This window comes from Balaenoptera ricei, chromosome 4 (assembly GCF_028023285.1).
Source record: "Balaenoptera ricei isolate mBalRic1 chromosome 4, mBalRic1.hap2, whole genome shotgun sequence".
Classification (NCBI taxonomy): Eukaryota; Metazoa; Chordata; class Mammalia; order Artiodactyla; family Balaenopteridae; genus Balaenoptera; species Balaenoptera ricei.
The window spans coordinates 156,514,663-156,528,422 of NC_082642.1; the positions used below are offsets into that span (position 1 = coordinate 156,514,663).

The following is a 13,760-nucleotide window of genomic DNA, read 5'->3' on the forward strand; positions in this document are numbered from 1 at the left end:
TCTGACAGCACAGACACAGACGTGTTCTGCTCAAGACACTTGGAGCCCCAATCTCGCCACCCCGAGCTGACCCTCTCTCGTGCCAAGTCTTGCCTCCAAACTGGAGAATTTTGTCCGACAACTTGAAAGAAAAAAAAAAAATCACAAAGAAACAAGAAGGAAGAGAGGGAATATGAGGAGGAAAAAAGAAAAAGGAGGGGACAAAAATGGAGAGTCTGGGATGAAAGCGCTCCTCATGGGAACAATAATACTCCTCCCAAGGTGTTCTGGTTCTGGCATTCTTCCTGAACCCCTCCTAGTTCAACTACAGGAGCTTAAGAATTTTCCCTGCAGAGTCCTATCGGGGAATAGGAAGAGGTCAGCCTTTCAGGATACACATCACGTAGAACTTTCTAGATACAGATCAAGGTTTTGGTGCTGCCTGCAGAGGCTTGACATAGATACTCATAATTAGGAAAACACATCTATTCCTAGATTCCCCAAGTGCCACCTTCTCCTATCCTTCAAATTGCTTTTTGAAGGTATATGATTTAAACAGCTGTGTACACCTGTTAAAATATCAGATATGAGATAACAGAAAGACTTGGGGAAAGGAGAAAAGTACCCATCGATAAAAAACTGCCCACCCTGTGCTGAATCCCATGGTAGGAGGAGGGGGTCTGCAAATTCCATTGCGCATCCTTTGGGGCAAACTCAAAGTTCTAGTTTAATCCTCTTACCTCCATCCATGAGGTTGGCCCAGTAAATGACTCTGAACCCCTGGAGAATTCCATTCAAGGCTTCCTTGGAAAGTGTGGACCAGGATATTGATATGCTTTCTGGTGATGTTGCTATGGCTTGGACATTTTCGGGGGGGTAACTGGGCACTGAAATTAGATAATTAGAATCTGTAATAACTGTGGGTGGTTTAATTAGCAAAGCAATATTGAATAAGCAACATTAGTTTAATATTTCAAAGTACAGGAAAAGAAAAAACTGCACTCAATCCCCCAAATTAAGGAAAAAAATGAGTACCATTTCTCTATACAAATATTATGATAACTCAGTAAAATGCAATGACTTCATATGACTTCCACTGTCTCTCTTTCCAGAATAACTGCTTCACTTTTAAGCCCCAGGCTTATGGAGTTGAGAACCTTCTGATCCGATTGCATGAGTAAAAGACCATTGCTGGTCTGGCTTATGTTCCCATTACCCTTGCAAGTTACTGTTGTAAGTTACATGTACTTTATACAGTACATCTCCTCATACTGAGTAATATCTGGCATGTAAATTGGAAGCCTCACTATTGAAAGTGACAAAAAGTAGACACGTCATCGTATTTACTGCCCCATCCCCAGCAGGGTCCCTTTCAATACTATACCATTCGTCAGAGGAAAGAGCGAAAATGGACTAGGATACAGGCTAGAAGGATATTTGAAGTATTTTTCACGGGGGTTTATGCAAACCTTAAATGTCGTGGCTGGGAGAGGGGGCAAAATAGTGACTGAATTGCAAACATCAGTGAAAGATGAACATTAAAGTGAAAACCCAAAGGCATATCTAACCACACCTGCAAAGACTATGAAGATGGAAAGAAAATCCTGGACTTCTGGTTTCTAGCTAAGACTTCTCTCTCTGTGAAAAAGGTCAGAAATTATAGACACAAGTCACCATGTGTGTTCTCAAACCTATGACCCAGTGGCTAGTTTCACGACAGGCAACTGCCATGCAAGCTTGCTGCTGGAAAAATCTACCACCTACTCCTACAGCTAACCCTATATTTAGCCTCTGCACCTAAAAGATGGTGCTTCTGGACACTAGGGCTCTCTCTCTTTTCAAGCATTGCTGGAAAATGTGAGTTCTTAGGTGGTCAAGGTGGGAGGGTACATTAATTCCTTATGGCCACTAGGGGGCGCTCAGTCACCGTGAGATTGCTCCAAGGAAGCTTGCTCATTCCTGTTCTCTGGTCTCAGAATGCTTGAAAATAAAAAGCAATCATTTAAAGAAAAAAAGAAAGAAAGAAAGAAAAAAGAAAAAGAAAAAAATCCTCCTTAACATTGATTTGTAAGAAATTCTTAGAAAATCGGATTTCTACACTCTGGCCAGACTGCTGCAGTCACAGGGAGAGCTTTGGTTTCACGCGGGAAAAGCCCACCTCTTGGGCTTGATGGAGAAGGATGCTGAAAAAGGTATGAATTTGGCTTTGCAATCAAGGTCTGTCAAGGGCACCAAACCAAGGTAGCCCACGAGTTAATCAGGGCAGCTTCCCCACCGGAACCCCCAGTCCCTGCCGGCCTGGATGCCATTGTCACTGCAAAGCCCGAAGGCGGCCAGTCTCTGGGGACCCAGAGCAGCGGCTGGAACCTACCATCCTCGAGGGTGGTGGTGATGACTTCCTGAGAAGAAGGCCCCGTCCCGGCCCGGTTGCAGGCCTGCACCACCAGGCCGTACTGGGTGAACTTGTTTAGGTTGCTGAGGGTGTAAATCTCACTGTCCCCCGTGGTGTCGATACTGATGATGTTGAACTGGAAGTTGCCCCCAGTGCTGTACTCGCGGTAACCTATTTGGTAGCCACGGATCATCCCATTTTGCAGATGTTTCTTGGGAGCCTAAACAGGAAAGAGAAGAATCGCTAAAGAATACTGTTTGTGATTTGGTAAAAAAACAATGCTATTTTTGGATGCTTTAAACCTGTTCGAAAGCCAGTTAATCCTACTGTATACCTATGGCCAAACTACAAATTATACGCCGTGAATAATTTGGACATTGCAAAGTTACCAAGTAAAATGTGAGTAGCTAAACAATCAAACAAAAAAGAATACTCGAGGTGTGACAAGAGGAAAACCGGCATCTGCCCTTCTCTTAGGCAAATAAAAATGAAATTGAATAAGCATGGAAATAATCATAACAGGTGTGGCAGTAGTAATAGTAATAGTAGCAGCAAACTCATACCTAGAGGCTGCTCATGGCCAGGTACTCTACCTGTACCTGCGCGAATGAGCCCAACCCTCACTGCAGCCTCGGGACATAGCACCACCAAGACCTTCATTGACACAGGAGGTCCCACAGGCATGAGGGACAGGAGGCGAATCCACCACAGAGCCTGTGCTTCCAGCCCCTCCCTCATGCTGCCAGGACAGCCGACTTCTCTAAGTGGTGGGGAAGTTTTGAAAGATGGATTGCGTCTGTGGTACCTCTGCCTACACCAACCATCACCTGGGGAGACTGATATTCGTGTTTTCACCCAGCAAAATCTACGGAGCTCTGCCACATTGTTCCAGGCACTGGGGAACAAAAGTGTTTTTTTAAAAAAGGTCCCTGCCCTCATGGAGCTTATACTCTAATGGAATATTCCAGAACAAAGGTGTTTCCACGTCGAAAACTGGATGTGAAGGGGAGTCCACCCCTGGCAGGAAGGCAAACCTCTTTCATTAAGGCCTGAGTCATTCAGGGATCATTTTATGGTGATTTAAGCCAGGCAAGGTGAGGCTAGAGTTACGAGTCAAAAACAGAACAGTTTTCGCTGACACGTTGGACTTTTTAAGAATCCAGACGTTTTTCAAGTATGTTTTAAGAACAACATCAAAGTGATGCTCTAAAGTAATAAAGGTGTGGTAGGCTTTCAGGCAATCAACAGCTATGTGCGTGTGTGTGTGTGTGTTTGTATTATGTCTGTGTGTGCATATGTGTGAGCAGATATGTGTATGTATGTGCATGTGTATGTGTACATGTGTATTTCAGTACAAACCGTGGATTAAGGTCTCTTGGGGCTCTGAAAAGCTTTCTGAAAATGCTTACAATCCCATTGGAGAGAGGAAATATGCACTCAGGAAACTGCAGAGAAATCTGAAGTGTTCAAGTGTGTGGTACTGGACAGTGGAGGCCAGCAGGCTTCTCAAAAGTGGCAAAATGAGCGTGGTCTGAAGCAGTCAGAAGATGCTGACCGCAGGTGGGGCTGGAGGGATGGCCAGGGCTCCGGAAGGGGAGGGAGGGTGCGGGGTGGGAGAGACAGAGCAGCTGGAATGGACTGGGGGGGCGCTGCTGAATGCCCAGGGGTGAGGAAGGGCAGACAGAGAGGATCTGCCCAGGATGGGGGTGGGGTGAGGCTGGACCACCAGCAGGAAGAAGGCAGAAGAAGGTCGGGAGCTGACAGCGCCATGAACGAATTCAGCAGACGCTTGTGGATTGCCTACCATGCCAGCCCCCTGCGGCATGAATGTCGCCAGCTGTCTTTGGGTGTTTGTCTGAGTTATACAAGAGCAGTAAAATCACATTTCTTTTTTCAGGCGAGTTTCCTCATTTATGGTTTCCTTGGATCCCACTGCCTTTCTCAACAACTCATCTGATTTCAGGCATTTACATGGTGCTAACAGGTATCAAAGAAACAGCCTGGAAACCATTACTTCTGCAGTCAAGTTGGCAGTCAGATGTTGCCACAAAAGCACACCCCTTTCTTATTATAAGCAAGTGTCTATGCGCTCCTGCTTTTGCGTTGATGAACTACAACTTTTCACTCTGCTTTAAAATTGGATCCAAAGGTTTCAGATTTTGAGAATTCCATTACCTGGAATTTGTTTTACCTAAACCACTGAACTGCATTTGTATCATTTGATTAATTAGCAAAATCAATTTCCCTCGAAAAGCCACGGATAAGTCAAATATAAAACAAAGATATTTCTCCTATTTCACAAAGTTTTTTAATGTTTAATACTGTCACCCAAATATAAAGGACTTTTTAAATTTAAAAAAATATTCTTATTTTTCAACGGGCTCCCTGTGACGATTTAAGTCTCCCTAAGATGCCAAGTCAGGATCCCAGGACAGGAGCTATAGAGTGTGATCAGGTAGGGGGTGTAGGGAGTGGAGGCAAATGCCCACGAGAAAATATTTACTCACAGCACCCAATTTAGCTGAATCTTCTACAAGCAGAGGGACCTGCTGGCTGACATTTCCCTTCCTGGGTTTGGGGGGATTAATCATGCCCGTGATTTGGTTGCACAGATAGGTGGGTGGAGAAATCTTCCTTTTTTCACTTTCTGAGGGTGAAAACACATTCTAACTGCTTAAATAGTATAGGCAACACAGAGGTTTTTTGTCCTGTTCAGTTTAAATATTTTGTACAAAAGAAATAGAACATTCTTTACATTTTTCTTAGAACTAAATTTTAGTCCTGCTAATTCTGGAGTGACACGAAGGTTATTTTTGTGTATTAGATTCTTCTGCAAAATATTCTGTAGAAAATTATTTTAGTGTTTTTCTTGTAATAATAAAAGTATACAGCCACCATTCCTATGTAATCACTATTCAAATTCTGATATATTTTTTTCTCTAAGTGAAATTGAAGTTTGTTTTTGGTTTTCACATGGTTGTTTTCATACTCTACAATTTAGTGACTGATTATTTTGATTTAATATGCTATTATGATCATACTTTCATGTTTACTTCCAGTCTTTAAAAATCATATTCCATGTTTTATTGAATCATTTTTCCAACAATTTTGTTCGGGATATTGTTTTGTAACTTATTTCCTACCACAAATGAACCTCTGTGATACAGTGCATCTGTTTTTAAGTTTGTTTATTGGACTGAAGTCCCAGAAGTGGGACTTATTGGGTATCTTATTTCAAAAAGGTTGTGTTTCAGTTGACTGTTAATGAGATAGGATTTTTTTGTTATTATTCTTTTAGATGTGAAATCCAATACGGTAATGCAAGGGACTGTGTTTATCACAAGAAACAAAGAAGAGAGCTCTCCTCCGGTTTTCTTAATATTCTGATTTTGAAGAGATATGTATGAATAGAGTGGTGAGTTATTTGAAGGTAGCAGTGGTTTCACACATTTCTTTCCAGGGCTCTAATACAATCGCTAGTTATCATGCAGAATGAATTGTTGCACCTGAGAAAGAAGCGATGGATTTTTCTTACGTATGAAATATGTATTTTTGATTCCACAGCATGCGGGCCCCCAGAGGTTTTGAAAACCATCTAAAAAGGATTGTGTTGGGGGAGAAATGGGGAGTGACTGCTAATGGGTATGGGCTTTGTTGTGAGTGATGAAAATTTTCTAAAATTAGATTCTGGTGATGGCTGCACATCTCTGTAAACATACAAAAAAACATGGAATCATACACTTAAAACAGCAAATGTGATGGTATGTTAATTTCAGCCCAATAAAGCTGTTTTCATAAAAGTTAGTGTGCTGAAATCATCTCTCGGTTATTTCTCTTTCTAATTCAGTTACAACAGTAGCTTCCTTCACCACGACCACGGTGAACACCACCAATCAATACTCACCACCTCTACCACCACATCTTCACCATCACCAGCACCACTACCTACATGCACACCACCCCCCTTTACCACCTCCACTACCTCATGCTCCCAAGACAACCATCACCGTACATCACTGCCACCACCTCCATCACCTGCATCATCACCAACATCACCACCACCTCCATCACCAGCATCATCACCATCATCACCACCACCTCCATCACCTGCATCATCACCAACATCACCACCACCTCCATCACCAGCATCATCACCATCATCACCACCACCTCCATCACCTGCATCATCACCAACATCACCACCACCTCCATCACCAGCATCATCACCATCATCACCACCACCTCCATCACCAGCATCATCACCATCATCACCACCACCTCCATCACCTGCATCATCACCATCATCACCACCACCTCCATCACCAGCATCATCACCATCATCACCACCACCTCCATCACCAGCATCATCACCATCATCACCACCTCCATCACCTGCATCATCACCATCATCACCACCACCTCCATCACCTGCATCATCACCATCATCACCATCAGCTCCATCACCATCATCACCACACCAACATCACCACCACCTCCGTCACCATCATCACCACCTTCATCACTGCCACCACCTCCATCACCAGCATCATCACCAACATCACCACCACCTCCATCACCAGCATCATCACCATCATCACCACCACCTCCATCACCTGCATCATCACCATCATCACCATCAGCTCCATCACCATCATCACCACCAACATCACCACCACCTCCGTCACCATCATCACCACCTTCATCACTGCCACCACCTCCATCACCAGCATCATCACCAACATCACCACCACCTCCATCACCAGCATCATCACAATCATCACCACCACCACCATTACCCAATGCCACGGCCACCTCTCCCACCTTTACCACCATCCTTATCACCTCCTCCACCAATAAATCACTGCCATGCCTCCAATACCTCCACCACCATCACCACTGATATTAACATCACCCTAAGTATCACTATTACCACCATCACCTCCAACACTAACTCAGGGCCAAAATCACTACCACCAGTTACCATTATCCCTCCACCACCTCCATCACCCTTCACCTATTGAACACTTGCTTTTCCCAATCAGTGTAATAGGTGAGATGTATATCTCCCCATTTATCTTCACAACAACCCCAAGAAGTCTCATTATCCTTCTTTACAGATGAAGAAACTGAAGGTCAAAGAGGTTAAAAACATCTTCCTCAAAGTAAGTGTAGAGTTGGAATTCTAACCCAGGTTTTTCCAAGAGATGTATTTAGTTTCCACCACTCACAGGGCCCCAGGTAACTTTTCTCCTTTTTGCGAAGCTTGCTGATTAGGTTTGTAAAGTTACACTAAGCAAAACATTTTTAATCAAAGAAAAATCTAGCACATCACATGAAGAGAAAGTATTATGTTTTCATACACAAAAGTAAGCAAAAATTCTAACTGTAACAGGCAAAGTTTAAGTTCTACTATTCATTTGTAGGTTGAATAGTCAGATGTAAATTTAGGAATGTGTTAACATTAAAGAAATTCTTGAGGACATATTAGAAAACAGATCTCTTTTAAAAATCCATAAGTGCAGGGATTTCGTACACTAAGTGCAGGGAATTTAAGGGCTGTGATGCAAGTTCAAACTTTTTTTGAAGTGACTCTGGGGACCTCTCTGAGTTACATGAACAAGCCAGCAGGGGAAGTGGGTATGGACCAGTGGAAGCACTTCAACCCATTTGTCTGGTAGTGGGCTTCAGATCACCCTAAGACAAGTTAGTACATAATACCCCTTACTTCAAAAGTTGTTTTGGATGATACTTTAAACATTTCTGCTTGGAGCATGTGTCTACTTGGAATAAAGGGAAACGGCTGTCTGATGTACAAAGAGAGGACATCCAGATGGGAAGGCAGTTGAGGATACTGTTCTCTGGCTGTTCAATAGCCTCAAAGAACAACTGATTAAGTGGGTCAAAAATAATTGTTTGCTTTCATGAAACTAAGAGAATGGAGTTAATGGTGGGGTAGGAAGAAACGTAGAAGAAGGAATCAGGTAGGGGTCTTGAAACACATTTTGAATCTGGGTTGCAAGATATTGGAGAAGACAAATCTCCTAAGAAGCCACTTTGATCATGCCCTCCCTCTCCCCAAATCTCAACAGTTCCTGTTGTAAGATTGAGCCCTACAGGAGTCTTTCCAGACTAATGTCTCCTGGATGTCCCTCTGTCTAGGATTCTCTTTGACTGCTTGATTAAGCATCGGGGTTCCAACTCTCTTACACTTTCTCATCTCATGAAAGCCCCCGTCAGAGAATGCACTTCTTCCTTTTTTCCACTATCAACACATGACTCACTCCATGGCCAGCTCAACTTCCAACTCATTGGGGAGCCTCCTTTGACTGTCTCCATCCAAGGAGTCCTCTCCTTCCTCTGGTCTCCACTGGCACTCACCCATCCACCATCAGCTCAGCAAGAACTGGCCACTTCCATCTCCTCTATGGTCAACATTAACATATCAAATGTCTGGTTTCCAAGAACTTGACTGCAAGCGGCAAGAGCACAAGGGTTCCTAAAAAAATGTTTGAAATCTGACCCACTGCCCTGTCCAAATCAAGACTTCAGCACAGTGGGCATTCTCAAAAAATTTATTGTAGATAAAGAAGAGAATGGTTCTGAGCATTTATGAGGTGTAAAAAAGTGATGGGTAAGAATGACCTTAGATTTATATCTTACTGAATAAAGATCTAATGGGCAGGGTATAAAGATGGAAGAGATGCCTGGACTTCAGACCCAGGATGCAGCTGTTGATCAGAGACCTGGGTCAGTCAGTTCAGAGGGAGCTCTCAGGCAGTGTGCCCCAGCCTGGACGTGTGGGTTCAAGTTGAGAGCTGGCTTCTGTGCTGTCACATAGCATGGCGGCCAACCTATCAAGATGGGAGATTAGGCAGGATTGGGAGGGGTCCATTTCATTTCCCAGGCCCCATCAGGGAAGAAAATAGCTTCTGAAGAGCCAATTTATCTGGACAATGTTGTCCATTTTTGTTTCCGGATTAAAACAAGGATTCCAGAGTTTATTCACTTGTCATCCAGCCAGTGGGTCACACATGCTTACAGTAAGGATCATTGAAGACCGACCAACAGATTTATAGCAAACCTCTCCTGGCAGCCAGCCGTCTTAATACATATTAGAGGAAGACGTTGGAAAGTAAGTGATTGGGGGAAAGAAAAAAAGCTAAAGTGAAGAAGGGCTCCCTTCACTCCATAGTCAAGAATTCAACAATCTGAGTGTCTTTTCACGCAGGATGATGCTGTCATTTACAGGTGGCTTTGATATGAGTGTTCTGGTTTTACCTTTTCTCAAAGCCCTTTGAATGCACTACTATTCTAAGAGAAGGCCTTAGCTATCCACTGTTGTGTTTTTCTTGTGAGGATTCATTGTTTTTCCATGTTGAAGTTTCCTCTTCCTTTCCTTCACTTCTGCATCCAGGAATAATCCAGATTTCTTTTCATTTGTCCCATTTATCTGCTGTCTGTGGCCCTTTCTCCCCTTCCAGCCCTGACTTTATTTTTTCTCCTGTGGTTTCCCTAAACAGCTTTCTTTCACATCCTTCCAGGAGCCCTTTCTCCAGCCTCCAAATCCCCCCTCAACCCTCACTTCCTTTAAGAAACCGTCTCTTTTGATCTCCATGACAACAGGAGCCCCGTGTCAATTTCCTTGTGTGGTTTGCAAATGCCTACATTTTACGTGTCCGCCCGAATCAGCCTGCGAGCCGCCCGTGGCAGGTTCTCCACTCTTTCCAGGGAGGGTAGAAACAGGGACGAGCAAATGCTCAGGGCACCAGTGTGGCTGTGAGTGATTAGAGCAGGCAACTCATCTTCAGAAAACCGCCAGCCAGGTCCTGCTCCTGGCACGCTCCCCTCCCCCTCCCCACTGCTGGCGGGTGGACTTTCCTCAATGTCAGGGTCCATCCGCTGACCTGGAGAGCCCAAGGCGTCCGCTGCAGAATCCCGCATTCTGGGAACACTGTGTCACTCCGACGTGTTGAGTAATTCAGTTGAAAAATGATTTGAAACGTTTCCTTTTAGGTTCCTCCAAATTCACTTAAAATGTAGTCTGTCCTCATTCCCCTTTTATTACAGGGGTGGGGGGCTGTCTTTTTCATCTCTGTGGGCTTCCTCCAGCCCCTTTCCCTGCTCCCCAATATAAACAGCATGAACTCCATAACTTGTTCAGTGAATGGATGCATTAACCGTAACAGCCAAGAGCTGGTGCCTCTTCTATACAAGGCATTGTGTGTAGGGAAGACGTACAGTGAATCCGTGATTAAAGTGCAAAGTGATGATGGCGGTGCTGAAGATTTGCACAAGGGGCTGTGGAAGGGAAAAGGAAGAGGTGCCTTTTCCAAACGGGTCCAGGAGGATTCCTGGAGAAGCGGGGCCATGTTATAGGAAAGTAATCAGTGGACCCAGCTGCAGGTGGTGAGGGAATAAGAGATGGCCCAGGAATGGAGAGCAGCTCCAGCGACCCTTCAGGGAGGTATATGGGGTGACTGGGGCGGTGGTGGCGTGAGTGCAGGAAACCTAGGGAAATGCTGGGGCCCCACCCAGACCTGCTGACTCAGAAACACACGCTGGCTACAGGGAGGGCGTGCTGGTCTGTGTTTTAACAAGCCCTCCCTGGGATGCGGAGCAAGCTCAAGTCTGAGAACCACTGCGGTTGTCACTCAAAGTCAGTAAAAGGTTTAGGATTGGCCTCACTTGGGATGGACTTTAGTTAAAAAGCAACGGCTGCACATTCCCCAATTTTTCAGGTCACCAATAACCCATTTTTCCTGGTCTCTGCAGAACAGAAGGGATTGGACGCAAATAGGACGGTAAGCCCTCTGTGGTCCGGGAGTCACACAGCAACAAAGGGACCTCTTCACAGGGGGGCCGGGGTGGAGGGGAAGCAGCTGCCTTGCTGGACAGAGCCCTGCTGGGGCTCCCCAGTCCCCGTGGACGGACAGCGCGGCCTCTCTGGATGAATGGACCGCGGGTTCTCAGGGAGAGACGGCAGACAGAGGCGGAGTCTTACATGGTTGCCTCAAAGCACATTTTCCTGCCTGTCTCTCTCCTTGGGTTGGCCCTCCACGGCCACTCTGCCATCCACGGGGGCTCTAAGTTCATTCTCTGCATTGTAGGTCTTCTACAAGGGATGCGTGTGGCCATGTGGCTCTGCCCTCAATGTTATTGTTTGTCGAGGGACAGGTAAAGAGCCAAGGGGCCACGTGGTGTGAAATAAAAAGTGGACATGTGATCTGACAATGAGACACGCTTAAGTTACGATGAATGACAAAGTGTTTGAAGTGTGTACTATCTGGAGAGGCCAAGAACTTGGAACTGGAGCTGGATGGTCACCGTAGTCTAGGCAGACTTGGCAGCCGAGGAGGAGATGGTGACTAAGGGTGTGCGTTGGCTTGGAACACAAATGCAGAATTCTAGAAACATTTTGGAGAATACTGTGGGATGAACTTAAGGCTAACTACTGTACAACAGGGTGCCATTTTTTCAATTTCTAAACTGTACGGTAACTCCCATTTCATTCACTCATTCACTCATTCATTCATTCATCCCACCAACAAACGTTTGTTGAGTAGCTACTCTTGCTAAACCCCTCCTTTTTTGAATTTTGCTGTCCTTTGCAAATCCTATTCTCTGGTAGCCACATAGAGCATTTCTCACCAGCCATAAAGGCTTACCCAGTGGTTTCTGCTGACGCCCTAACAAAGGAATTCACAGAACATATGCAGACCAGGATTGGGTTTACCTATCAGCTCTGAGGTCTCTAGGGACATCCCCCACCTAACATCAGGGCCTCTAGATGCTGTGCGTCCTTCTTAAGGTTCTATGTTCAACTCAGGTAGCTGGTAAGGAGGGCACGGTGGCTTCCAAAGCTCAGAGAAGCTAGAGAAGACTTCTGAGAAAGAGACTTTGCCAGAAGGGTGATGGCTCAGTGTGCCAGAGCTTGGGAGTGGAATCAGTCAGAGACAAGTGGCAAGGAGAGGGAGGTGCCCTGGGCTCAGACCAGGGGAAGAGCAGGGAGAGGGTGAGGAGGGCGGCTGTGGAAGTTTCCATGGGCCAACGAGGGGTGTAGCCAAGGCCCAGCCAGGAAAGAATCCACCTAGAGACTCTGAGGTTCTGGGAGACTGGTCCAGTACCTCTGAGCCTAAAGGTAACGGGAATTTAGGGAAAACAGGGTTTTGGTTTTGATGCCAAGAGGCAGTGTGTACTAGTCTGTGAGTATGAACGCTGGGGTCCCAGCTATTTAGTGGCAGCTGAGTGATCCCAAAGGACTTGGCTCCCCCCATGCAGACAGGGGTATCCAGCCTAGAGGAACTCCCCTGCAGGGAAGGGGTGCCCCCGTGGATGGCAGAGTGGCCATGGAGGGCCAGATGGACCCATCAATAGGCCACAGAGATTTAGGGGGCCACATCTGACCCAGATCTGCTAAGCTAGTGCAAAAGGCAGGGAAGAGTCCCATAGTGCTTTAAATCTCTGCCCAGAGGACCAATGAACAGGCAGCTACTGTGACGAGTTTCAATTGTATGTGGCTGCTTCTTTTGGTATCATCTTGGTTTATTAAACATGGTTGACAAACTGTGGTCCTGGGGCCAGGTCCTTTAGCCACTTGTTTTTATATGGCTCTTAGCGAAGAATGTACATATTTTTTTACAGATTTTTAAATGACTGCAAAAAATCAAAAGAGGAAGAATAGTGTGTGACATGTGAAAATTATACGAGCTTCAAATGTCAGTGGGGCTGAGTCAGGTTTTACTGGAGCCCAGCTGCACCCACCCAGCTGCGTATCTGCCGTGTCTGCTTCTGAGCTACGGTGGCAGAGTTGAGGGGTTGTGACAGAGACCTCATGGCCCACAAAGTCTAGATTATTTGCTCTCTGGCCCTTGACAGGAACAGGTTGCAGACCCCTGTAGGACACAGTTGCGGACAGAAGCCGCCTGCAGGGTGAGATCCACTCTGTGGGCTGGAGGTTGAAGGCAGGGAGGGATGTGGGGAGATGATCAACGGTGGAAGGAGAAGCACCTCCGAGAGAGGGGTGGGGACTGGAGAAAGGCCAGGGTTTGGGCCAAACGAGAGTCAGTGACCCTCCCTTCTGGGATGTCAAAGTTCTAGCGTGTGTTCTATCAGAAGACAAAGAATGCCTGCATCCGCAGTGGACCTTTGGTCCTGGATATGGTACCTGCCATCTACACCTCAGTGACGGTCCTAAGCATAAGCATAGGATGGCATTGCTCCTGCAGAGCTGAGTCTCTTGTCTGTACTTGGGTAATGAAAGGCTTTGGCCTCAATTAAAGGCATCAACACTCATGAATGGGTAATGGAGGAAAAGAACATTGAAAAGCATCTAATAGGCTACTCTGCCCTGTCAGGAACATGCTAGAAGCATTTGGACAAGGGGCCCCCC

At 45.7% G+C, this 13,760-nt stretch overlaps 1 protein-coding gene across 1 annotated transcript in view; it reads right to left on the minus strand.

Annotated features, from left to right (window-relative positions):
- Positions 1-13,760, minus strand: part of DSCAM (DS cell adhesion molecule) — a 740,935-nt gene that overhangs the window by 101,495 nt on the left and 625,680 nt on the right. The window contains exons 18-19 of the mRNA XM_059920026.1: positions 2,351-2,591; positions 720-866 (exon numbers count right to left, since the gene is read on the minus strand). Coding sequence (XP_059776009.1) covers positions 720-866; positions 2,351-2,591 — 388 coding nt within the window. The remainder of the gene's footprint in view (positions 1-719; positions 867-2,350; positions 2,592-13,760) is intronic.